Source organism: Stenella coeruleoalba (genome assembly GCF_951394435.1).
Source record: "Stenella coeruleoalba genome assembly, chromosome: 3".
Lineage (NCBI taxonomy): Eukaryota > Metazoa > Chordata > Mammalia > Artiodactyla > Delphinidae > Stenella > Stenella coeruleoalba.
Window position 1 is genome coordinate 9,001,549 of NC_137148.1, and position 23,978 is coordinate 9,025,526.

The 23,978-nt window shown below is 46.6% G+C and overlaps 1 protein-coding gene across 1 annotated transcript in view; it reads left to right on the forward strand.

Annotated features, from left to right (window-relative positions):
• ANKRD33B (ankyrin repeat domain 33B) overlaps window positions 1-23,978 on the forward strand; it is a 92,973-nt gene that overhangs the window by 43,575 nt on the left and 25,420 nt on the right. Inside the window, exon 2 of the mRNA XM_079916989.1 lies at window positions 2,406-2,535. Coding sequence (XP_079773115.1) covers window positions 2,406-2,535 — 130 coding nt within the window. The remainder of the gene's footprint in view (window positions 1-2,405; window positions 2,536-23,978) is intronic.

Sequence of the window (23,978 nt, forward strand, 5' to 3'; positions counted from 1 at the left end):
TTTTTTTTCTAATCTATGTTTCTGGATGTTTTCTCTGTAGCAACTATGAGCTCCTTGTGGAATTATATAAAAAGGAAGTGGCTACATTTTGTGCAGCATGCCTCATTTATAAGTCAGGAGATGATTGTAGAATATTCGAGAAACACTGTCATCCAAAGAAACTCAGAGTGAGACTGCAGCATTTACGATGCGGGGAATCCCAAGTTTTCTGGACCATTTATGCAGCAGTGAGTTGACAAGTTAGCTGGGAGGATGCAGGTGTTGGGGGCAGTGACCTCTGGTTATCAGAGACACTGAAAGCTTAGAAGTAGAGCCTGCCTGGGCTGACTCCATGCTTGTTTCTCCTTAAAATTAAATTGTTGTGAAACATTTCATTCTGTAGATAGAATGACCTATTTCAAAGAATGCACAAGCAGGAAGGTATTAGATAGCCTTTACTGTAGTCACAGAATTATACAGTTCACTTTGCTGTAGTATGCATGTCAGTGTTAAAAAATGAATGGTATTCTCTAAAACTTTAAAAATTCTAATATTTGACATTTAATATATTTGGGCAGGCAACTAGGAGCCTTATTGAAATAAGCGTGAGGGGTTGCCCGTGCCCTCTCCTCATTCCATGAACAATTACATTCTTATTAAAAATCTGGCAAAAATAGAGCTGGGCCACTGTGGGATTGCCCTAAACTTAAGGTTTGCGTCCCCGAGCGCTGGTGGGTGCAGCTGGCAGGGCTCAGAGTCACGTGATCATTAACTCTGGATCTTGAATTCTTACCCTGGGTTGAATTTTAGGATCTCCCTGAATCCTTTGTTACAAGGTGACTTAATCAGCTTGGGATGCTATAACAAAATACCGTAAAATGGGTAGCTTAACAACAGAAATTTATTTCTCACAGTTCTGGAGGCTAGAGATCTGTGGTCAGGGTGCCAGCACGTGGGGTTCTCGTCCTGCTTCCTGGTGCATGGTGACCACTGTCATCACCTGTCCAGCATCTGCAGGAAAAAACACCCTGTGGTGTTTTCTTTTTCCCAATGTCAAGCGTTGGGGTTTTCTCTGACACCAAATCCATGTCGTTTTTCCACACCAGTTCTCCGACACCAGCAGGGTGTCTAACAATTCAATTCAATTCTGACACTATCTAGAGTCAGCAAGGACTCCATGGGTTAAGGGCTCAGTCCCCCAAGACTGCCCCCAGCTCAGATGCTAGTCGCAGGACCCACGGGCCACCTTCTGCCTGACTGGCTATAAATCTGGGGCTTCCCGCAGCCCCTCCTCGGGTTCAGTAATTTGCTAGAACGACTCACAGAACTTAGGAAAGTGCTTTACATCCTGCTGCTGCTTTATTATAAAGTCTGTAACTCAGGAACAGCCAGATGGAAGAGAAGCACGGGACCAGGCATGGGGGAGGGGTGCGGGGCTTCCATGCTCTCTCCCGGCACCTCTGTGTTTTCACCAACCCAGCAGCTTTCTGAACCCCGTTGTTTAGGATGTTATTGGGGTTTCATTAAGTAGGCATGATTTGCTCAGCTATTAAATCATTGGCCATTAGTCCTTGGACTCAGTTTTCCACCCTCTCCTCCCCACCCCAGAGGTAGGAGTAGGGGTGAGAGGGGCAGTGGAGCTTAAAGATCTAACCTTCTAATAAGCTCTCCTATAGACCAGCCCCCATCCTGAAGCCACCAAGAGTCATCTCGTTAGCATCCAAAAAGCAAACTCTGAGGGTTTTAGGGGCTGTGTGCCAGGAAAGGGGGTCACCACAGCCCCACCTGGTCTCCGTGCTCCCACTCTTAGAGTCTGTTTTCCACCCAGCAGCCAGAATTGATGCAAACTATTGACAGCGGACTGCCCCAAACGTTCCCCATCTCGCTCAGAGCAAACTCCAGTCCTGCCCTGGCCACTGAGGCCACCTGTGGTCACCAGCCTCCAGACTGGTCCCTGGGCAGCCAGGTGTGGCCTTCTGCCTGCCCCTCCCCCTCCAGGTCCCCTTGGCGTCTTCCCCCACCTCCTCGGTCTGTGCCCAGCGCCCCATCTCAGTGAGCCCGCCCCAGCACCTGTTCCAGACTGAGCCGCATGGCCCCGGGGCTCACAACTGCCCTGATCCAGTCTACTTTATAGCACACTTACATCTTAGGTCTGTAGTTGATGCCTCTTCCTCCCGTTAGAATGGAACACCCCGAGGGCGGGGTCTTTGTCCCTGAATTTCCAAGCACAGCATCTCGCTCTTCGCAGCGCTCAGCACACACCTGCGAATGGACCATGGCCAGCTGCTCTAACCTGGTGCTGAGAACCCGGAGTGGGTTCTCACCTCACTCCTGCCCGTCGTGCCCAGCAGGGCAGGGGATGCACGCTGCTGTTGGGTGTTGATGCTTGCTCTTCCCCTCTGACCTGCTTCCCTCTTCATTTCTAGACCGGCCTCATTGTTGCCTGCTACCACGGCTTTGTGGATACTGTGGTGGTCTTAGCAGACTGCCCCCACGTTGACGTCAACTGGCAGGACAGCGAGGGCAACACGGCCCTAATCACGGCTGCACAGGCAGGTAAGACCCAGCTTCTCTTCCCTCCCAGGCAGTGGTGCTGGGGGCTGCACTTGACCTCGCTCCTGAGATTGACGGCAGAAGGATGTAGTTGATCAGAGGTCGTGCTTTACTGCTAAGAGGGACAAGGAAAGGGCTGAAGGTGGGTGACATTCTCTGTGTGTGTTTGGGACAGTGTGTTGCTGCGTCCAAGCTCATACTGCTCTCTGCATGACAGGCTGGTCAACCCAGAGGTGAGGTGTTAGGGTGAGGAACAGTGACTTTATTCAGAAAACCAGCAGACCAAGAGGATGGTACAGGTGGACTGGTGTCCCAAAGAACCGTCTTCCGTGAGTTAGAATTCAGGCTTCTTTTATACTAAAAGGGGAGGGGGTGTGGCTGGTTGTGGGAAACTTCTTCCTGCCAGAATCCTTCGTTCTTGCAGCTGTCTGAGCAGGTCTGGTCACAATGTTCCTATAAACCTCCAACAAGACAGTTGTTTTCTGTTTTGCAACTTTTTATCTCTATGTGGATGGAAAAGCGTTACACCTTTAGAGGTCAGGGCCTGGAGAACGAGCTCTCCTGTATATTTCAGGCTATAGGCAACATTCCTTTACAAAAGGTGCAGAGCCAGCATGACTAAGCACAGGCGACAGAGCACAAAGGTGAGAGCAAAAGGAATAGACCTAGTAGGGAGTCAGGTCTGCTGTCTGTTCCAAGTGCAGTTTACGCACTAGTGCAGGACTCAGCGTGGGGCAGAGCTAGCTCTGAAACTGCCCGAAGCCTTTCCACATGAAGCTGCCCCGGAAAGCCAGCTCCACGTCCCCTACCCCAGAGCACTGCACCCCACCCTGTGCTCCCGGGATCTGGGAGGTGCTGGTGAGCTCATGAGTGGAAGAGGCACTAGTGACAGTGAATGTATACAAGTGGACGTGTTTATGAGGTAACCTTGCACTTGGCTTGGGGATGTAAAGGAAACCAGGGACTTCTTGCGGAGAGTGTATCAGTGTAACAAGGTGAGGCTGGTAGTGAGAGCGCTTTGTAAAGGGTAAGTGAACTTCGTCCTGGGATGTTCATCTCCAGAGGTGGTCCTTATGCCAGCATTGCCAAGTGCCCTGTGCACAGCTCTCCTCTTCTGGAATTGTACTCAGACATTTTGGGGACAAACATGAAACTGTGCTCATCCCTTCAGAACTGCGCTTCCTTTGTAACCGTGGTACTAACCGGGTTTGTAATAGACCACTTTCAAAATTCTTGGCCGTCAAAATTACATCTGTTGCATCACTCAGGTCCTCAGTTTCCAGCAGAGAAGCTACTTCTGGCTGAGTTAGGAAGAAAAGGCGTTTGTTTATTAAAGAATGTGGGTCACCGTTGCTGAGAGTTGTTGAGAACCAGACTCAGGGCCGGGACGCTGCAGAAAATGCCCCAAACCACACAGCGTGTTGACTGTGGAAAGGGAATTTCTGCCGCTGCCACCCAAGGGGGACTTCCCTGTCCTGTCTTGCATCACAGGCCCCTGTGTCTAATCCAACGTGGGTGACTGATTGCGGAGCCCAGTGGAAGCAGAGACTCAGCACCTTGCAGTTTTGTCCCCATAACGGGAAGTAGTCTGTGCTCACCTGCTTTTCAATCGAGAAGCCTAAGGCAGAAACCCCCCCAAACTTAGCCAGGTGTCAGGGCTGTGCTCACACACGTCCACCTCGTCAGGTGGCAGGGCGTGAAGCTTTCCCTGCGTGGAGGCGCTCCAGACTTTGAAAGCCCAGGTGCACAACGTCCTGAACAGCAAAAGAGTAAAAGGATATTGTGAGAGGCGTTCAGTGACCGTGACCTGATCACTCATTACCCCCACTGGCCAAGAACCTGGGCAGGGACCAGGGGTGGTGAAGTGAAGGGCACTTCTGCCCTTGAGTAATTGTCCAGCTAAATGGCCATCTGATGGGACTCTGATGAACAGGTGCGCTGAGAGCCTTGGCGTGAGAACACCCCGTCTAGCCTGGTGGTTTGGGACAGGGGTCGTGGAGGGGGTGGGCATTGAGCTGGGCATTGCAGAGGTCAGAGGGAGGCCATGCCAGCCGATGCACCACAGAGCTTCAGGACCAATAGGGAGCCAGGCATGTCTTAGGAAGAGCCAAGGACCATGTGTGTCTAGGATGGGGGAGGGGTGGCCCCACGAGGAGGCAGGGGACCAGGTCATCAAGGGCCTAGATACAATGCGAGGGAATGCGTTTGAGTGGCGTGAGGCTGGGTGTGTGGTGACGGGCGAGATGATCCTGGTGGGCACAGAGGCTGTTTCAGAGAGCAGAGAGGGAGCAGAAGCCGAGTGGCAGAAGGCTCAGGTCCTGGTGGTCGTGATGGTGGGCTGTAGGGGAGAGGTGGGTCTGGGCTGGCTTTCAGCCTTTGGAATGCCAGCTCAGAGGGATGTACATGAAAGGAGCGGTGGTCGGAGAAACGTTGCCTCCACTCGGTCCCCAGGCCTTTGAAATGCTGAGCCATCTAAGTAAGAGGTCTTCACGGCAGGAGGAAAGTGTGGAGCGTCAGACTCCAGTCCCTGCCGGAATACAGAAGGGATGCCAGGCGTTCCTGAGCAGCAGGGCCAAGGCATGGACGAGAGCACGAGTCTCATCCCGGAGTATGAGAAAGTACGAAGGCGAAGTTACTTATTGATTTGCGAGAGCTCTTTATGTATGTAGGGATATTAGTGGTTGTTTAATACCCATGAGGCACTTTCTGAATTCTTGCCTGTTTGAAAATGTTTTTATTTTGTTTTCATTCAGAAAATAACAACTTGTCTTTTGCTTTTTTTTAAAAAAAATTTCATGTTGCAGAGGAATAGTCTAAGAGTCCAGCCTAATTTTTGTCTTTGTTGATACCCTGTTTCTCAGCCTATAAAGATCTCCTGCCCCCTATCCTTGAGAAGAACCCAACCAACCACCACCAACAAAAAAAAACCCAACTGTCACTATCGTATATTTCCATTCCTGCTCTCTGTGTTTGACTTATATTAGGCATATTTTTACTTCAGGAAACACTTTTCTGTTATCTCTTTGAACACTGCATCTGCCTTGTTTTGTTTTTGCTTTCTGGGGTTCCCTCCTCTTAGGTGTAGGTTAGGTCCTCACGTCACAGCTTTCTCTCATCATTGTTTTTTTCTTTTCTATCTTCTACTCCAGGATCTGTGGAAATGCTTCATATTTCTTCATCAGTTTGTTTTTATGCTATTCATTGGGTTAAATTTATTTTTTTCTTCATGAGAATACTTATGTCTTAGCCCGTTTGGGCTGCTATTACCAAAATACCATAAATTGGGAGCTTAAACAATAGAAATTTATTTCTTACAGTTTTGGAGGCTGGAAGTCCAAGGTCAAGGTGCTGGGCCATTTTGTTCCTGGCATGCATGTGGCATCTTCCTGCTGTGTCCCTGTACGGTGGAGAGAGTAAGATCCAGGTCTCTGGTGTCTCCTTTTATGAGGACACCAGTCCTATTGGATCAGGCACCACTCTTCTGACCTCATTTAACCTTAAGTTACCCGCACAAAGTCTCCATCTCCAGTACAGTCACGTTGGGGGTTCGGGGCTTCAACATAGGAATTTGGAGGAAGATAACGTTTAGTCCATAACGCTCATCTTTAAGCAGAGCCTGTGCTTCCCTGAACTGGTTTATTTAAGTCAAAGATGACACAGGTCCTTTCAAGGTTAGAGAGAGGCCCAGCAAAGGGAGAAGGAAAGGGATCCATGTGCTTTCCAGGCTCTGGGTCTGAGGCCTGGGGTGCAGAGGGAGAAATCCAGGCGGGGCTGAGGGCAGTCACAGCGGCAGCTCCCGTCCCTGGGCTGCAGGCGTGCGGTGGGGCAGCGGTCTGTGCCGGCCAAGGTTGAGCACCACACACCCCTACCTGGTGTCGTTTCTGCTGGCCGCAGGAGCTGGGCGTGGGAGCACCTCAGGTCTCCTGCTTGGCTCATGTGCCTGGGCATTGGAAACGGCATCAGTGGGTCTCCGTGCATCCCCGCAGCCCCCCTTTTTCCCTGGGGCACTGCTGGAGTTGCCCCAGGTCTACTCAAACACATGTAATGCACAGACTCATGGACTTTGAGAACAAACTTATAGCTACCGGGGGGAAGGGTGGGGAGAAGGGATAGTTAGGGAGTTTGGGATTGACACGTACACACTGCTATATTTAAGATGGGTAACCAACAAGGACCTGCTGTACAGCACAGGGAACTCTGCTCAATGTTATCTGGTAGCTTGGGTGGGAGGGGAGTTTGGGAGAGAATGGATACACGTATATGTACGGCTGAGTCACCTGAAACTATCACAACATAGTTAATCGGCTCTACCCTAATATAAAATTAAAAGTTAAAAACAGAAACAAAAACAAAACCCTGTAATGCCCCATCCTTCCCTACAGCTGGCTCCTGTCTCCACTGCCTCTGACAGAAATTCCTTTCTGGAATTCTGGCCAGTGGATGGTGTCCTTCTGTGGTTTCTCGTACCGATAAGGCTTCTCCCTATTGCTTTGGTCATGGGCGGGAAACTGGGACAGGGGACAAGACTCCTGTGTTCATGGCCCTCCTGCTGTGACCTCAAGAGCGCTGGTGGTCCCCAGTGGAGCCTCCCCTCCAGACAGAGTTAGACTGGAGGGCAGTTGGCAGGACTCATATGGCTGGGGTGTGTTTAAGTGTATGGGTACCAGAGGTGAGGGCGTGGCAAGGGGGCGGGGATGTGACCCAGACCGGGTCGTGCAGGAGGCTGGCAACGTGGTGGCCATCCTGGGTGCTTTCTCCACTCAGCTGATGTTCTTATAAGCTGATCGTAGAAAACGATACACAGTGTTTGGAAAAAAACAACACATAAGCAATTAAACACATAAAGCAATTAAACTTAAGGGTGAAGATCTCTTAGCTCCTCACTCTTAGTTCTTTCCCATTTTACTTTCTAGAGGTAATAACCATTGTTAACGACTGGATGCGTAGATAAGTTCCTTTCCATCTTCTTTTATAGAAACAAAATATTGTAACGTATTTTCTCTTTTTCCTGGCTTCCACGATCCTCAGCCTATTGACTGATTCGTCCAAGTTCTGTCTGTAGTGTCTGTTTCTTAACCACTCTCACCTCTGCGTGGTCCCCGCTCCCTCCACGGGGGCTCTGAGCCCTGGGACACCCACCCAGGGCTTCGGGGGCGGGGGAGGCCTCCTGGCTCTGCCCACCGGAGCTTTAGGATTGAATTGTTTAGGGGGAGGGGAAGGAGGGAGAGTATGGTTCTTGTGCTACTTTAAAAGAAGTCCAGGGCTTCCCTGGTGGCGCAGTGGTTGAGAGTCCGCCTGCCGATGCAGGGGACATGGGTTCATGCCCCGGTCTGGGAAGATCTCACATGCCGTGGAGCGGCTGGGCCCATGAGCCATGACAGCTGAACCTGAGCATCCGGAGCCTGTGTTCTGCAACGGGAGAGGCCACAGCAGTGAGAGGCCCGCGTACCGCAAAAAAAAAAAAAAAAAAAAAAAAGAAGTCCAATTAGAAAGCATGTCCTTCTTTCTCTTAATTGCCTCCATGTAAGGAAGCGATTTTTCCCTAATTTATTGCTGCAGGAGGTCATGACCTCACGGGGCTGCTTCCCCCTCTGAGAGCAGCCTTGAGCTTGTTACTGAACCAGACTTGGGTCTACTCGCCGCAGGCAGTAAAGCCAGTGTCCTGACAGCAGGTGCGGTGGAGGAGAGGGCAGCGTTCACTGCAGGCACCAAGCAAGGAGTCCAGGCAGCTAGGGTTTAAAAGGCCCGAACTCCCCAGAGGCCTTCAGGGAGAGGTTTTTAAAGACAGGGTGAGGGAAGGGGCTGTGGGGTGTGTGATCAGCTCGTGGACGCTCTTCTGATTGGCTGGTGGGAAGTAACTGGGAGTCAATATCATCAACCTTCTGGTTCCGACCCGTCTGGGGGTCTACATGCCTGTGGGGAGCATACGGTTAACTTCTCCCACCTGGTGGGGACTTTGGGATCTGCAAAATAGCTTCAAGGACATGACTCAGATTCTATCGTCTATAGCCCTTGAGGAGGAACTCAAGGGCCTTGACTTTGTGTGATGGCGAAACCATTATTAATTTGTCTGACTTGCCTGTTTTCCTTTGTTTCTGCGTTTTCTCACTTCTCCGATTAAATTTGTTCTTTGGAACTCGGGGGAGGCCCATGAGGCTAAAGTTTTTCTACCAACAAGAGGAAGGCAGAGGACACAGGGGGTGGTAGTCTGTCCCGTGAAGGCCTCATAGGGTCCTGCCCGGTTACAGGCGGGATCGCTGTCACCCACAGGTGGGTAATCTATGTTTTAACCCAGATTTGGTTAAAACACGGATTTCTGGGCCCCGCCCCAGGAGTTCTGGATTGTGTAGGTCTGGGGTGGGGCTCGAGACTGTGCCTTTCAGTGAGTTCCCCGGTGATGCTGATGCCGCTGGTCTGGGGACCTCACTCTGAGAACTGGGGCTTTCCATGTTCCTATACCGAATGATGACCCAGGGTGTCTGTCAGTGGGTATAAGAGCCAGGGGTGGGGTGGGGTAGGGGTAGTTCATGGACCTGGGTGAGATGTCAGAGGGACACAGAGCTGTCACTAAATCAAAGGGAGAATAAAGGAAAGCAACTGAGCATCTGCTCATGACTTTCATGTACTGTTTGACCAAAGAGAGGCTGTTTGGGCTTTCAGCTGATAGCATCAAAAGATGTCCCGTTTTAATCCAATTCCATAACCAGCTTTATTTATTTGATGATGTCTTAATTCCAAAAGATGTTTAGTAATACATGCTTACAGTGAAAAATCACCACAGAAGTATTATTATATAAAAAAAAGAAGTCCCTTTTCACTCTCCCCAATTCTCTCATTGACTGACCACGTTCCAGCTGGTTACATTTCCAGAACTCACTCTCTCTCCTTTTAAACACAAAGGGTGTGCATGCACCTTTTATTTCCGTGAATGGGGTAATTCTGTAGAGACTGTGATTTTAATTTTTTTCACTCAGTCTATCTAGGAGATCTTTCCGTGTAGACTTGTGCACACGAGATTTCCCTGCCTCTTACAGCGGCACACCCGAGTGGTGGTGTGTTCGGCGCCGTGTCCCCCGAGTCCAGTTAACTGAGACAGTTCGGTAAGCCATGGGTCATCCATTCTATACAAGATCCTCTTTTTTTTTTTTTTGCTGTACGCGGGCCTCTCACTGTTGTGGCCTCTCCTGTTGCGGAGCACAGGCTCCGGACTCGCAGGCTCAGCGGCCATGGCTCACGGGCCCAGCCGCTCCACGGCATGTGGGATCTTCCCGGACCGGGGCACGAAACCGTGTCCCCTGCATCAGCAGGTGAACTCTCAACCACTGCGCCACCAGGGAAGCCCCACAAGATCCTCTTTTAAAACAAATATTTATTCAGCAGTCACTTCATGTCCAAGGGCTGTGCTAAGTGCTGGGTCTACAGGGCGGGCAAGGGCACACGTAACCCCATCTCCCAAATTTAAAGTCTAGTGTGCACGGGTTTCTGAATGAGGCTGTTTCAGACCACGCCGGAGTGGAGCCCTTTGTGTTGATGGGCTGGGGACGAGGGGCGCATCTCTGAGGAGGGCGTACCTGTCAGCATCCCGGCCGGAAACAGGTGGAGCGGCAGGTGTGCTCAGAGTCTAAGCTGAGGAATGGGTAAGGGGGCTGTGAGTAGAGGTGGCAGCAGAGCTCAGGGGCAGGCCCTGGAGAGGGAGAGAGCCCGGGAAGGCTGCCCCCAGGAGCTGGGACCTGGGACACCTGGGCCACTCAAGGAGGGAGGTGGGCAGGGGACAGGGGCTCATACCCGCCCTCCTTCCACCGGGCCCCTGCTCAGTCACACCTGAGACTTCAGGGCTAAGGAACCCGGCAGGTGTGGTCTGTGGCGGTCAGAGCAGGGCAGAGAAGGAAAGAGAAGAAATGCACGGATAGATTCTTAGAACTCAACCGCTTCATCAAAGGACGCCCACCTTTTAAATGTGCACATTTACGTAGCCCCTGCCAGTGGCCTTTAGGAAAAGCTGTACCAATTTATATTTCCCACCACGTTCCCAAGGGTTGAGAGTTTGTCAACTCAGAATGGACTTCGCTTGCTCTTTGTGTTTCCCTGATTCTTATTGGAGCCTAGGATCTGCTGCAGTGCTTTTGGGCGCAGTCTACTGAATACCCAACAAAACAAGCTTCAACGATGAGGAAACAGTCTTCTCTTGCAACATGATGTGTCTGAAGGCAACAGTTGGGGGGTTGCTTCACCGCATGACTTCCTGATGTCAGGACCTGGAGCCGGCTTCTCAGAAATGCTCCTGACCTTTTGCCTCATGATCCCAAGATGGCCTGGCAGCTCCAAGCAGTGTGGCTTCACGTTACAGCACAGGAGGCTTCAGGAAGGAGGAACAAATCCCTGTCCGTGTTCTGTTCTCTAAGATGGGACAACATCTCCAGAAGCCTCCAGCACAGCTTCAGTTACATCTGCCAGGGTTGCATCACACACCCTGCCCCAGGCAAAACGAATCGCTGGCCAGGGCGGTGGAGTGACCTCAGTCACCTTTGGCCCCCGCAGAATCTGTGTGGTTAAGGAAAACTGTAAAGTGACCACATGTTTCTATTATTTGATATCGCAGCTGTGTAGCTCATCTGAGAGTCGGGAGTGTAAATGAGGATGCAAATGCCTGGGTCTGCCTGGCCGTGTTCTCTGCGAAGTCTCACCTTCTCAGGTCCTTATGCAGAATAAAGATACAGCTGAATCTAAGTTAGGCCTTTACGATGGAGAGGATATATGAAAATAAAGCCTCAAATAATCCCTAAATCTCATTCAGCCAGTAATTTCAATTTCTACCTTACTTCCCCTAACAAAAGTATAAAGTAGGATATAACCAAAGAAATGAATTACACGCCCCGGGGATGGCGTTAGGTGTTTACTTTCTCCGTTTCTTCTTCCCCTTGAACAGAAGAGCAGGAGTAAGATGAAGTGAGAAAACTGCAGGGGTCCTTCTGAACTGGTGATACTATCAAGCTGGTTCAGTACAAGTAACCTCTGGTGCGTCCTTAAAACTTGTTATTCCTTGAAATTATCTTTAAGATTTTGGAGGAAATGCACTGAGAGCCAGCCTGGCATTATTCATGTCACTTGTTTGCTGGGGACAGGGTGGCAGTGAGGCTCCCAGGAGTGGCTGGCAGGCTCAGGCTGCCTGTGTGTGTTCTGAATTGTGAACTGGATTTGGGGAGTGTCCTGCTTCAGAGGAGAATGTAGGACTTGGCCTGAGGCAGGCCAACGCCTCTTCATTGTATTTATCTTATTATCACTACAGCCGATCACGATTTCTAGTCTGACTTCATTGTGATTTTTATGGATTTTTGAAGTGTTTTCCTTGTACTCGGTTTCTACTGTTTTAAGTACATTAGAACTTGGCACGTCTCTGAGGTTTCCTAGCATCGCCTCGCCTTTTCCCATAAACTCCATTTTTTGGAGCCTTTCTGACTGAGCACAACAATGCCACCTCCTTCGCAGCAGCTGGCCCTGCTCCTCGGTCAGACAAGAGGAAAGCCTGTCTGTGCTGCCCGTCCCCTGCTCCCCTTGTGCATTTTCTCCTCCTCTGGATGGGGACGAAGAATCTGTTCTCTTCCTCAGTGCTGCTGGGACCTGATATTTCCAATCAACAGTTCCCTCTGCTGGCCTGGTTTGGAAAAGTATATTTTGAGTACCTGGTGTCAGACCCATCAAGTCTTTAGACAACCCTAATTCCATTTTTAGGTCTGCACACGTTTATTGTCTGTTTCCTTTCCTTGAATAAAGGAATAAACAAGACATTTAGCCCATCATTGGTACCCAATTACATGTTGAATTAATAATTGTGATGGCCATGTAATCTTAGTTAATGTGGGTTATGGCTTGAAAATTAGCAACCTTTTTGATAAGTGAATTTTTTCAAGGGAGAAGTAGGAATCCTTCCGCCCTTTTACTTACTAAATATTTATTGAGCTTGCAGTCAGTTGGAAGTTTTGAACTTATGAGCAACAGTGGTGGCTGTGGGAATCCACGGCCACCTGGAAATGTGGACCATGAGGCATGATGGTTCAGGTGCCTAATCCAGGCTTGGGGGACCAGGGCAGAGCTTCCAGTGTAAGGGAAGGCTCATCAGGTAATTGGGTAGAAAGCAAAGAAAGAGTATACCAGGCGGGGAACTAGCCTGGTGCGAAGGCCACCAGATTAGAGAAAGTGTGGTACACGGCTGAATTAAAAAGAGGGTTATGATTAAAGAGTCGAGGAGAAGGGCATTGGTGCAAGAGCTGAGGATGAAGCGGGGATATAGGGGAGGAAAAATAACCTTCTCTCTACCCTTCTGGGTTCCCAACTGAGACCCCTGTAATAAAAGACTAACAAGAGAGGACCAGACATCTATAAACACGCGTGTGTAAATGGGGGACACCCAGGGAAAAATGAATAACTCAAGGAAGTGGCTTAGAACTCTGGCTTATACGTCATCTTCCATAAAGAGCAATACATTTGTGGAGAAATGACAGGACAAGGGAAAGCAGTTTTTGAAGAGTTCTCATCACAAAGAAGAAAAACCATCCCCCCCACCTTTTTGGTACCTATGTGAGATGATGGATGTTAACTAAACTTACTATGGTAATGTTTCACAATATATGTAAGTCAAATCATTATGCTGTACACCTTAATTTAACACAGTGATATATGTTAATTATATCTCAGTAAAACTGGGGAAACATAAAGCAATAAAATAAGAAAATGTATGTCCTGCTTTTAGGCAAATGAGGGAGGACAGGGAACTTTTCTTGTAATTGCTTCTTCTCAGTTGCCTTCAGCTCAAAATAAATGTCAAAGTTGCATGTTTTGAGGTGGCATATTCTGCTGCCCTTCAGAGAGCAGGGTCAGATAAAGAAGGAGCTAGCTAGTTAAAGAGTTGAGACTCATCTAAAGAGTAGAAGCCATGACGGGTTTTAAGTAGTTGTTGTGCTGGTCAGAAGAGTTTCTTGCTGGTAGTGTGGAGAATGGGGCAGAAATCGGACCAGGAAGTCCAGGTAGGAGAGGGGTGGACCCCAGGAAGGATGTGGTGGCCCTCATCTAGGTTAGAAGTGGGGATGGAGAAACATGGACAGGTTTGGAAGATGTTTAAGAGGTGGCATTGGCAGAATTCCATGATACTTGGATGGGGAAGGGATTAGGGGAGGGCTGAAGAGAAAGCCCAGATTTCTGTCTTGGGCACCTCTGTCAGTTATTGGTGGTATTCATCATTGAATAAGGAATGTGGGTGAGAGGAGCAGGTTTGGAAGAAACACGTTTTGGGTTTGATGTGTTGAGTTTGCTTTGTTGGTGGGATGCCCAAGATGAAATATCCAGTAGAGATATTTAGGTAAGAAACTCAGAAAGAGAGATTAGCTAGCAATAAGTGATCTGGAAGTTTTAGAATGATAACTTGATCCATGAGAGGGGATAGGATCACCAAGGGAGAGTGTAGGGGATGAGAAGAGGGCTTAGTCATATGTCTGAGGAACAGTGGCATTTCAGAAAGCAGAGAACAGAAGAATTCACAAAGAAAATTGAGAGAGAAGTGGAGAGAGAGGAAGAAAAGCAGAAGGGTGAGCTATCAGGACATTTGCAGAAAGTGTTTCAAAAGGATGGAACAAGCAAGTGGTAAATGCTACAGAGATGTCTAGTAAGATGGGAACTGACTAGTAACCATTGGATATTGCTACAAGACAGTCATTGGGGAATGATGGAAGACGGTTTCAGGAGAATTGGTGGGGGGTATAAGTAGCAAGAGTGAGAGTAGAAGACTCTGGAAGTTAGCCTGAAAAGGAGTCAGATGACTGGTGGTGGGTGGCGAGAATACAAAGACAGGTCCTGGGGATTACTGTTGGTCACTGCAATGAACTGGATGTTTATGTCTTCCCTCCAAATTAATATGTTGAATCCTAATCCCCAAGTGATAGTAATAGGAGGTGGGGCTTTGGGGAGGTAATTAGGTCATGAGGGTGTAGCCCTCATGAATAGAGTTAGTGCTTTAATACAAGAGACTCCAGAGAGCTCCCTCACCCTTTTTTCCATGTGAGGACACAGCAAGAAGATACCTTATGAACCAGGAAGCGGGCTCTCACCAGACACTGAATCTGCTGGCATCTTGATCTTGAACTTCCCAGCCTCCAGAACTGTGAGAAATAAATGTTTGTTGTTTAAGCCACTCAGTCAATGGCAGTTTCTTACAGCAGCTTGAATGGACTAAGACAGTCATATATATTTTAAGATGGGAGACCCTTGAGCATATATACCAGCTTACTGCTGCATGACCACCCCCAAACTCTAGTTTAAAATATGTTTATAGTTGATGCGTCTGCGGATGGGCTGGGGATCGGCTGATCTAGACTCCCTTTGCTCGTGTGTCTGTGGGTGAGCTGGACCATTCAGCCGGGTCTGCTCTGCTCCGTGCATTTCTCATCCTCTACCTGGGACCATTGTATCAGCCTGGCACGTTCTTCTTAGGGAGATAGCTGAGGCACAAGTGTAGAAGGAGTCCCATCAGTGAGTGTGTTTCAAGCTTCTGTTGGCATCATGCCTGTAGATGTCCTGTGAGCCAATGTTCTTCTTGACAGAAGAACTTAGAAGCCACGTGGCAGAAGGCAAGGTGAGGAATTTAGGCCGTTAATACAATCTGGTGGGAATGAATTTGCAAGGCGGGAGAGGTTGAAGAGAAAGAGGAAGTAGTTTGTAGCACAAATATATTCCCCAGAAGTAGATGGGGAATGGCTTTAAAGCACTGCAAGGGGAGGAGAGATTGGCATCTTTAAATAGGAGAAGAAACACCCTCCTTTTCACTAAGAGGGATGTGGGGAAGTTTTGGGAGTGGTGGGGGAAAGTTGAGGGGGTTCCCTTGTGGTTTCAGTTCCCTCTATGAAGTAGGAGGTGTGTCATCTCCTGGGAGAGGGGTTTGCTGTGAGGTAGGTGACTTAAGAGTTGGAAAGTTTAGAATTCCCCCCTTGGGGTTTGGGGGATTGTTGCTCAGTGGAAATCAAGAGTGGCTATGATGCTTCTAAGAACATATAGATATTAACCTTTTTCTTTAAAAGCATGACAATGAACTGAAGGGAGCTTTCCTTTTCTTTGGTAACATAGATAGCTTGAAAGATAGTCCAGCTTGGCTACCATGGACTTCTATCCCCCGTACACTTTCAGAGAAAATGCCATTGGCCATCCAAAGCGAAGCCAGAACCCTGGGGCTGGGGTGGTACCAGGAGTCATCTTTGACTTTTCTCTTTCTGTTACTTGGCTCAGCCCAATAATCACCAAGACCTGTCCATTTACTTCGCTCTGAGTCAACAACTCCTCTCTACCTTCCGGCCCTCCCCGGGGGCTGGCCACCATCTCCTCTGTCCATTGCACACCCACTTGGTGAGCACCCCGCCTCCCCCACCGCTGGTGAGGCTTGTGGACGGTGTGGACGGGATCCACACCCGGCAGCCAGTCAAGAACCATCGTCCCTACCCTGCAGTCTTATCGAGTGGCCCTAGCCTAGGTCTCCCTTTCAGAAGATGAACTTTTGATTACAGAAAAACTGTAAAGATTGTGCAGAGAATTCCCTTATACCCCACACCTGGTTTCCCCTTTCGTTAGGCTCTTACACTAGGATGATACCTTGCACAAAACAAATAAACCCATATCGATGCATTTTTTTTGAATTTTATTTTACTTTTTTTATACAGCAGGTTCTAATTAGTTAACTATTTTATACATATTAGTATATACATGTTAATCCCAATCTCCCAATTCATCACACCACCACCACCACCCCTGCTTCCCCCCTTGGTGTCCATACATTTGTTCTCTACATCTGTGTCTCTATTTCTGCCTTGCAAACCGGTTCCTCTGTACCTTTTTTCTAGATTCCACATATATGTGTTAATATACGATATTTGTTTTTCTCTTTCTGACTGACTTCATTCTGTATGACAGGCTCTAGGTCCATCCACGTCTCTACAAATGACCCAATTTTGTTCCTTTTTATGGCTGAGTAATATTCCATTGTATATATGTACCACATCTCCTTTACCCATTCGTCTGTCAATGGGCATTTAGGTGGCTTCCATGACCTGGCTATTGTAAATAGTGCTGCAGCAAACATTGGGGTGCATGTGTCGTTTGGAATTATGGTTTTCTCTGGGTATATGCCTAGTAATGGGATTGCTGGGTCATATGGTAGTTCTGTTTTTAGTGTTTTGAGGAACCTCCATACTGTTCTCCATAGTGGCTGTATCAATTTACATTCCTGCCAGCAGTGCAAGACGGTTCCCTTTTCTCCACACCTTCTCCAGCATCTGTTGTTTATAGATTTTCTGATGATGCCCATTCTAACTGGTGTGAGGTGATACCTCATTGTAGTTTTGATTTGCATTTTTCTAATAATTAGTGATGTTGAGCAGCTTTTCATGTGCCTCGTGGCCATCTGTATGTCTTCTTTGGAGAAATGTCTATTTAGGTCTTCTGCCCATTTTTGGATTGGGTTGTTTGTTTTTTTAATATTGAGCTGCATGAGCTGTTTATATTTTTTGGAGATTAATCCTTTGCCCATTGCTTGGTTTGCAAATATTTTCTCCCATTCTGAGGGTTGTCTTTTCATCTTGTTTATAGTTTCCTTTGCTGTGCAAAAGCTTTTAAGTTTCATTAGGTCCCATTTGTTTATTTTTGTTTTTATTTCCATTATTCTAGGAGGTGGGTCAAAAAAGATCTTGCTGTGATTTATGTCAAAGTGTGTTCTTCCTACTTTTTCCTCTAAGAGTTTTATAGTGTCTGGTCTTAAATTTAGGTCTCTAATCCATTTTGAGGTTTTTTTTTTTGTATAGTGTTAGGGAGTGTTCTAATTTCATTCTTTTACATGTAGCTGTCCAGTTTTCCCAGCACCACTTATTGAAGAGGCTGTCTTTTCTCCATTGTATATTCTTGCCTCCTTTGTCAGATTAGTTGACCATAGGTGCGTGGGTTTATCTCTGGGCTTTCTATCCTGTTCCATTGATCTATATTTCTGTTTTTGTGCCAGTACCATACTGTTTTGATGACTGTAGCTTTGTAGTATAGTCTGAAGTCTGGGAGCCTGATTTCTCAAGCTCCGTTTCTCTTTCTCAAGATTGCTTTGACTATTCGGGGTCTTTTGTGTTTCTACACAAATTGTAAAATTCTTTGTTCTAGTCCTGTGAAAAATGCCACTGGTAATTTGATAGGGATTGTATTGAATCTGTAGATTGCTTTGGGTAGTATAGTCATTTTCACAATATTGATTCTTCCAATCCAAGAACATGGTCTATCTCTCCATCTGTTTGTGTCATCTCTGATTCCTTTCATCAGTGTCTTAAAGTTTTCTGAGAACAGGTCTTTTACCTCCTTAGGTAGGTTTATTCCTAGGTATTTTATTCTTTTTGTTGCAATAATGAGTGGGATTCTTTCCCTAATTTCTCTTTCTGATCTTTTGTTGTTAGTGTATAGGAATGCAAGAGATTTCTGTGCATTATTTTGTATCCTGCAACTTTACCAAATTCATTGATTAGCTCTAGTAGTTTTCTGGTGGCATCTTTAGGATTCTCTATGTCAAACAGTGACAGCTTTAATTCTTCTTTTCCAATTTGGATTCCTTTTATTTCTTTTTCTTCTCTGATTGCCGTGGCTAGGACTTCCAAAACTATGTTGAATAATAGTGGTGAGAGTGGGCATCCTTGTCTTGTTCCTGATCTTAGAGGAAATGCTTTCAGTTTTTCACCCTTGAGAATGATGTTTGCTGTGGGTTTGTCATATATAGCCTTTATTATGCTGAGTTAGGTTCCCTCTATGCCCACTTTCTGGAGAGTTTTTATCATAAATCAGTGTTGAATTTTGTCAAAAGCTTTTTCTCCATCTACTGAGATGATCATATGGTTTTCGTTCTTCAATTTGTTAATATGGTATATCACATTGATTGATTTGCGTATATTGAAGAATCCTTGCATCCCTGGAATAAATCCCACTTGATCATGGTGTATGATCCTTTTAGTGTGTTGTCGGATTCTGCTTGCTAGTATTTTGTTGAGGATTTTTGAGTCTGTATTCATCAGTGATATTGGTCTGTAATTTTCTACTTTTGTAGTATCTTTGTCTGGTTTAGGTATCAGCGTGATGGTGGCCTTGTAGAATGAATTTGGGAATGTTCCTTCCTCTGCAAGTTTTTGGAAGAGTTTGAGAAGGATGGGTGTTAGCTCTTCTCTAAATGTTTCATAGAATTCACCTGTGAAGCCATCTGGTCCTGGACTTCTGTTTGCAGGAAGGTTTTTAACCACAGGTTCAATTTCATTACTTGTGATTGGTCTGTTCATGTTTTCTATTTCATCCTGGTTCAGTCTTGGCAGGTTATAGCTTTCTAAGAATTTGTCCATTTCTTCCAGGTTGTCCATTTTATTGGCATAGACTTGCTTGTAGTAGTCTCTTAGGATGCTTTGTATTTGTGTGGTGTCTGTTGTAACTTCTCCTGTTTCATTTCTAATTTTATTGATTTGAGTCCTTTCCCTCTTTTTCTTGATGAGTCTGGCTAATGGTTTATCAATTTTGTTTATCTTCTCAAGGAACCAGGTTTTAGTTTTATGACCTTTGCTGTTTTCTTTGTTTCTATTTCATTTATTTCTGCTCTGATCTTTATGGTTTCTTTCCTTCTACTAACTTTGGGTTTTGTTTGTTCTACCTTCTCTAGTTCCATTAGGTGTAAGGTTAGATTGTTTATTTGAAATTTTTCTTGTTTCTTGAGATAGGATTGTATTGCTATAAACTTCCTTCTTAGAACGGCTTTTGCTGCATCCCAGAGGTTTTGGATTGTCGTGTTTTCATTGTCATTTGTCTCTAGGTATTTTTTGATTTCCTCTTTGATTTCTTCAGTGATCTCTTGGTTATTTAGTAATGTATTGTTTAGCCTCCATGTGTTTGTGGGTTTTTTTTACTCTTTTCCCCCTGTAATTGATTTCTAATCTCATAGCGTTGTGGTGGGAAAAGATGCTTGATATGATTTCAATTTTCTTAAATTTACTGAGGCTTGATTTGTGACCCAAGATGTGATCTATTCTGGAGAACGTTCCATGTGCACTTGAGAAGAAAATGTAATCTGTTGTTTTCAGATGGAATGTCCTATAAATATCAATTAAATCTATCTGGTCTATTGTGTCATTTAAAGCTTGTGTTTCCTTATTAATTTTCTGTCTGGATGATCTGTCCATTGGTGCAAGTGAGGTGTTAAAGTTCCCCACTATTGTGGTACTGTCCATTTCCTCCTTCATAGCTGTTAGCATTTGCCTTATGTACTGAGGTGCTCCTATGTTGGGTGCATATGTATTTATAATTGTTATATCTTCTTCTTGGATTGATCCCTTGATCATTACGTAGTGTCCTTCCTTGTCTCTTGTAACATTCTTTATTTTAATGTCTATTTTATCTGATATGCGAATTGCTACTCCAGCTTTCTTTTGATTTCCATTTGCATGGAATATGTTTTTCCATCCCCTCACTTTCAGTCTGTATGTGTCCTTAGGTTTGAAGTGGGTGTCTTGTATACAGCATATATATGGGTTTTGTTTTTATATCCATTCAGCAAGCCTGTGTCTTTTGGTTGAAGCATTTAATCTGTTTACGTTTAAGGTAATTATCAATATGTATGTTCCTATTACCATTTTCTTAATTGTGTTGGGTTTGTTTTTGTAGATCTTTTTCTTTTCTTGTGTTTCCTGCCTAGAGAAGTTCCTTTAGCATTTGTTGTAGAGCTAGTTTGGTGGTGCTGAATTCTCTTAGCTTTTGCTTGTCTGTAAAGCTTTTGATTTCTCTGTCAAATCTGAATGAGATCCTTGCTGGGTAGAGTGATCTTGGTTGTAGTGTCTTCCCTTTCATCACTTTAAATATATTGTGCCACTCCCCTCTGACTTGTAGAGTTTCTGTGGAGAAATCAATCAGCTGTTAACCTTATGGGAGTTCCCTTGCGTGTTATTTGTTGTTTTTCCCTTGCTGCTTTCAATAAGTTTTCTTTGTCTTTAATTTTTGTCAGTTAGATTTACTATGTGTCTCAGCATGTTTCTCCTTGGGTTTATCCTGCCTGGGACTCTGTGCTTCCTGTACTTGAGTGGCTATTTCTTTTCCCATGTTACGGAAATTTTCTACTATAATCTCTAAATGTTTTCTCAGGTCGTTTCTCTCTGTCTTCTCCTCTGGGACCCCTATAATGCGAATGTCACTGTGTTTAATGTTACCCTAGAGGTCTCTTAGGCTGTCTTCATTTCTTTTCTTTCTTTTTTCTTTATTCTGTTTTGTGACAGTGAATTCCACCATTCTGTCTTCCAGGTCAGTTATCTGTTCTTCTGCCTCAGTTATTCTGCTATTGATTCCTTCTAGTGTATTTTTGATTTCAGTTACTGTATTATTCATCTGTGTTTGTTTGTCCTTTAATGCTTCTAGGTGTTTGTTCTTTAATTCTTGTAGGTCTTTGTTCAACATTTCTTGCATCTTCTCAATCTTTGCCTCCATTTTTTTTCTGAGGTCCTGGATCATTTTCACTATCATTATTCTGACTTCTTCTTCTGGAAGGTTGCCTATCTCCACTTCATTTAGTTGTTTTTCTGGTGTTATATCTTGTTCCTTCATCTTGTACATAGCCCTCTGCCTTTTCATTTTGTCTCTCTTTCTGTGAATGTGGTTTTCATTCCACAGGCTGCAGGATTGTAGTTCTTCTTGCTTCTGCTATTTGCCCTGTGGTGGATGAGACTGTCTAAGAGGCTTGTGCAAGCTTCCTGATGGGAGGGACTGGTGATGGGTAGAGCTGGGTGTTGCTCTGGTGGGCAGAGCTCAGTAAAACTTTAACCTGCTTGACTGCTGATGGGTGGTGCTGGATTCCCTCCCTGTTGGTTGTTTGGCCTGAGGCAACCCAACACTGGAGCCTACCTGGGCTCTTTGGTGTGGCTAATGGTGGACTCTGGGAGGGCTCACGCCAAGGAGTACTTCCCAGAACTTCTGCTGCCAGTGTCCTTGTCCCCATGGTGAGCCACAGTCACTCCCCGCCTCTGCAGGAGACCCTCCAACACTAGCAGGTAGGTCTGGTTCAGTCTCCCCTGGGGTTACTTCTCCTTCCCCTGGGTCCCGATGCGCACACTACTTTATGTGGGCCCTCCAAGAGTGGAGTCTCTGTTTCCCCCAGTCCTGTTGAAGTCCTGCAATCAAATCCCGCTAGCCTTCAAAGTCTGATGCTCTGGAAATTCCTCCTCCCATTTCCAGACCCCCAGGTTGGGAAGCCTGACGTGGGGCTCAGAACCTTTACTCCAGTGGGAGGACTTCTGTGGTATAATTGTTCTCCAATCTGTGAGTCACCCACCCAGCGGTTACGGGATTTGATTTTATTGTGATTGCGCCCCTCCTACCGTCTCATTGTGGCTTCTCCTTTGTCTTTGGATGTGGGGTATCTTTTTTGGTGAGTTCCAGTGTCTTCCTGTCAATGATTGTTGAGCCGTTGTGATTCCGGTGCCCTCGCAGAGGGAGTGAGCTCACGTCCTTGTACTCTGCTATCTTGAACCAATCTCCTCAGTGCATTTTTTTTTATTAACTAAAGTCCATTTTTTTATTCAGACTTCCTCAGTTTTTCCCTAATGTCCTTTTTCTGTTCCAAGATCCCAGCTAGGATCCCATGTGACATTTTGTTGTCATGTCCCCTCATGCTCCTCTTGGTTGTGACAGTTTCTCAGACTATATGACTTTCACAGTCTGGGGAGTGCTTGTCAGGTACTCGTCAGGTAGAGTGTCCCTCAGTTTGTGGGTGTCTGGTGTTTTTTGCATGATTAGAGTGGAGTTGCGGGTTTTTCAGAGGAGGACTACAGAGGAAAGTGCCATTTGCATGACATCATATGAGGGGGTTTGTTAAAGAAAAATTCAGTGACACCTGTTAGAGATGGTCAGGCAGACTTTATTCAAAAATCATCTCGATAGGTATGAGGGCCATCACAATGGGAGTTTGCACCAGGGGAGAGGGTAGGCTCAACTCCGACTGCAGCTGGATATGTGGGTGTTTATAGACAAGGAGCAGGGTGGGGGTCTGGGGTGGGAAATGACTAAGAGGAAACATCAGGGAGATTCCGGCCAAACCGACCTAACAAGATTCTTGCTGAAGACAGGCCAGGGTGATCGGATGTCACCTGGGGGCTGGTGGAGGATGAGGAATGACCAGATAGCACGGTGGGGATGAGAGTGGTTCTCGTTCAACTGACTTATTAGCAGGGTTATTGCTAAAATGAGATTTTACAAGGAAGGGCCCAGATGGGCCTGGGGAGAAGATTCGGGAGCCTGAGTGAAGTTTGATCAGGCGGATAATCTTTGTCGGCATAGGCTCTGGACGTGACCGTTGACCCTGGTCACCGGCTGAGGTCATGTTGGCCACACTTCTCTCTCGTGAGATTACCGCTCCACCGCCCTCCCCAGCACAGCCTGCTCTTTGGAGGGGAGTCTCTGTGCACAGCCCACAAGAGGACGAGTGGGTGCTTATGTGTCACCTCCTTGGGAGTGGAGCAAGTGCATAAGTTTTTCTGGAGTTTTTCTGCCCAGAAATTTGTCTGTTAGGCCCTTTTTATACAACACTTTATCTCCTGTCATTGTCACAGTGGTGAGGTTGATATTATCTCCCATTTTCCAGATGTGGAAACAGAGACTCAGTGAAGTTGACCTACCTCCCCAGGCTCACCCAGATTTTAAGTGGCAGGCTGGGAGCTTGAATTTGAGTGTTCTCAGAGCCAGCTCTCTTAAGTACTCAGTTCTCTGTCTGCATGGCCATTTAGTTACTCCACTGAAGCTATGTCATCAAGAATTAACTTATTCCCTGGGCCGCTTAAGCCCTTCTCTTAGGCAGGGTAAGGCTCATGGGGTCGGTGGAGGACGTTCTTTAGCTCTGTGTGGTCAGCCCGCTCGTTAAGTCCACTCTGAGGACTTCAGGAAGCAAATCCTATACCATACGGTCAAAGTTGGACTAGGCTCAAACTAGATTTCCATATGGGGCACATTCTGTTATGCAAGGAAGGCTGTGTTCTTCCTATCATCTATCTATCTTACTGAAGAAAAAGAAAAAAAGCTCCTTTTTGGTTAATTGGCATGATTTAAAGAAGAAAGGTTGGGCTTCCCTGGTGGCGCAGGGGTTGAGAGTCCGCCTGCCGATGCAGGGGACACGGGTTCGTGCCCCAGCCCGGGAGGATCCCACATGCCGCGGAGCAGCTGGGCCCGTGAGCCATGGCCGCTGAGCCTGCGCGTCCGGAGCCTGTGCTCCACAACGGGAGAGGCCACAACAGTTAGAGGCCTGCGTACCGCAAAAAAAATAATAATAATAAAATAAAAATAAATAAATAAAGAAGAAAGGTTAATATCTATTCATTCTTAGCAGCACTGGGTCCATCCTTGATTTCAGTTGAGCGAGGTTGTTTCGTGAT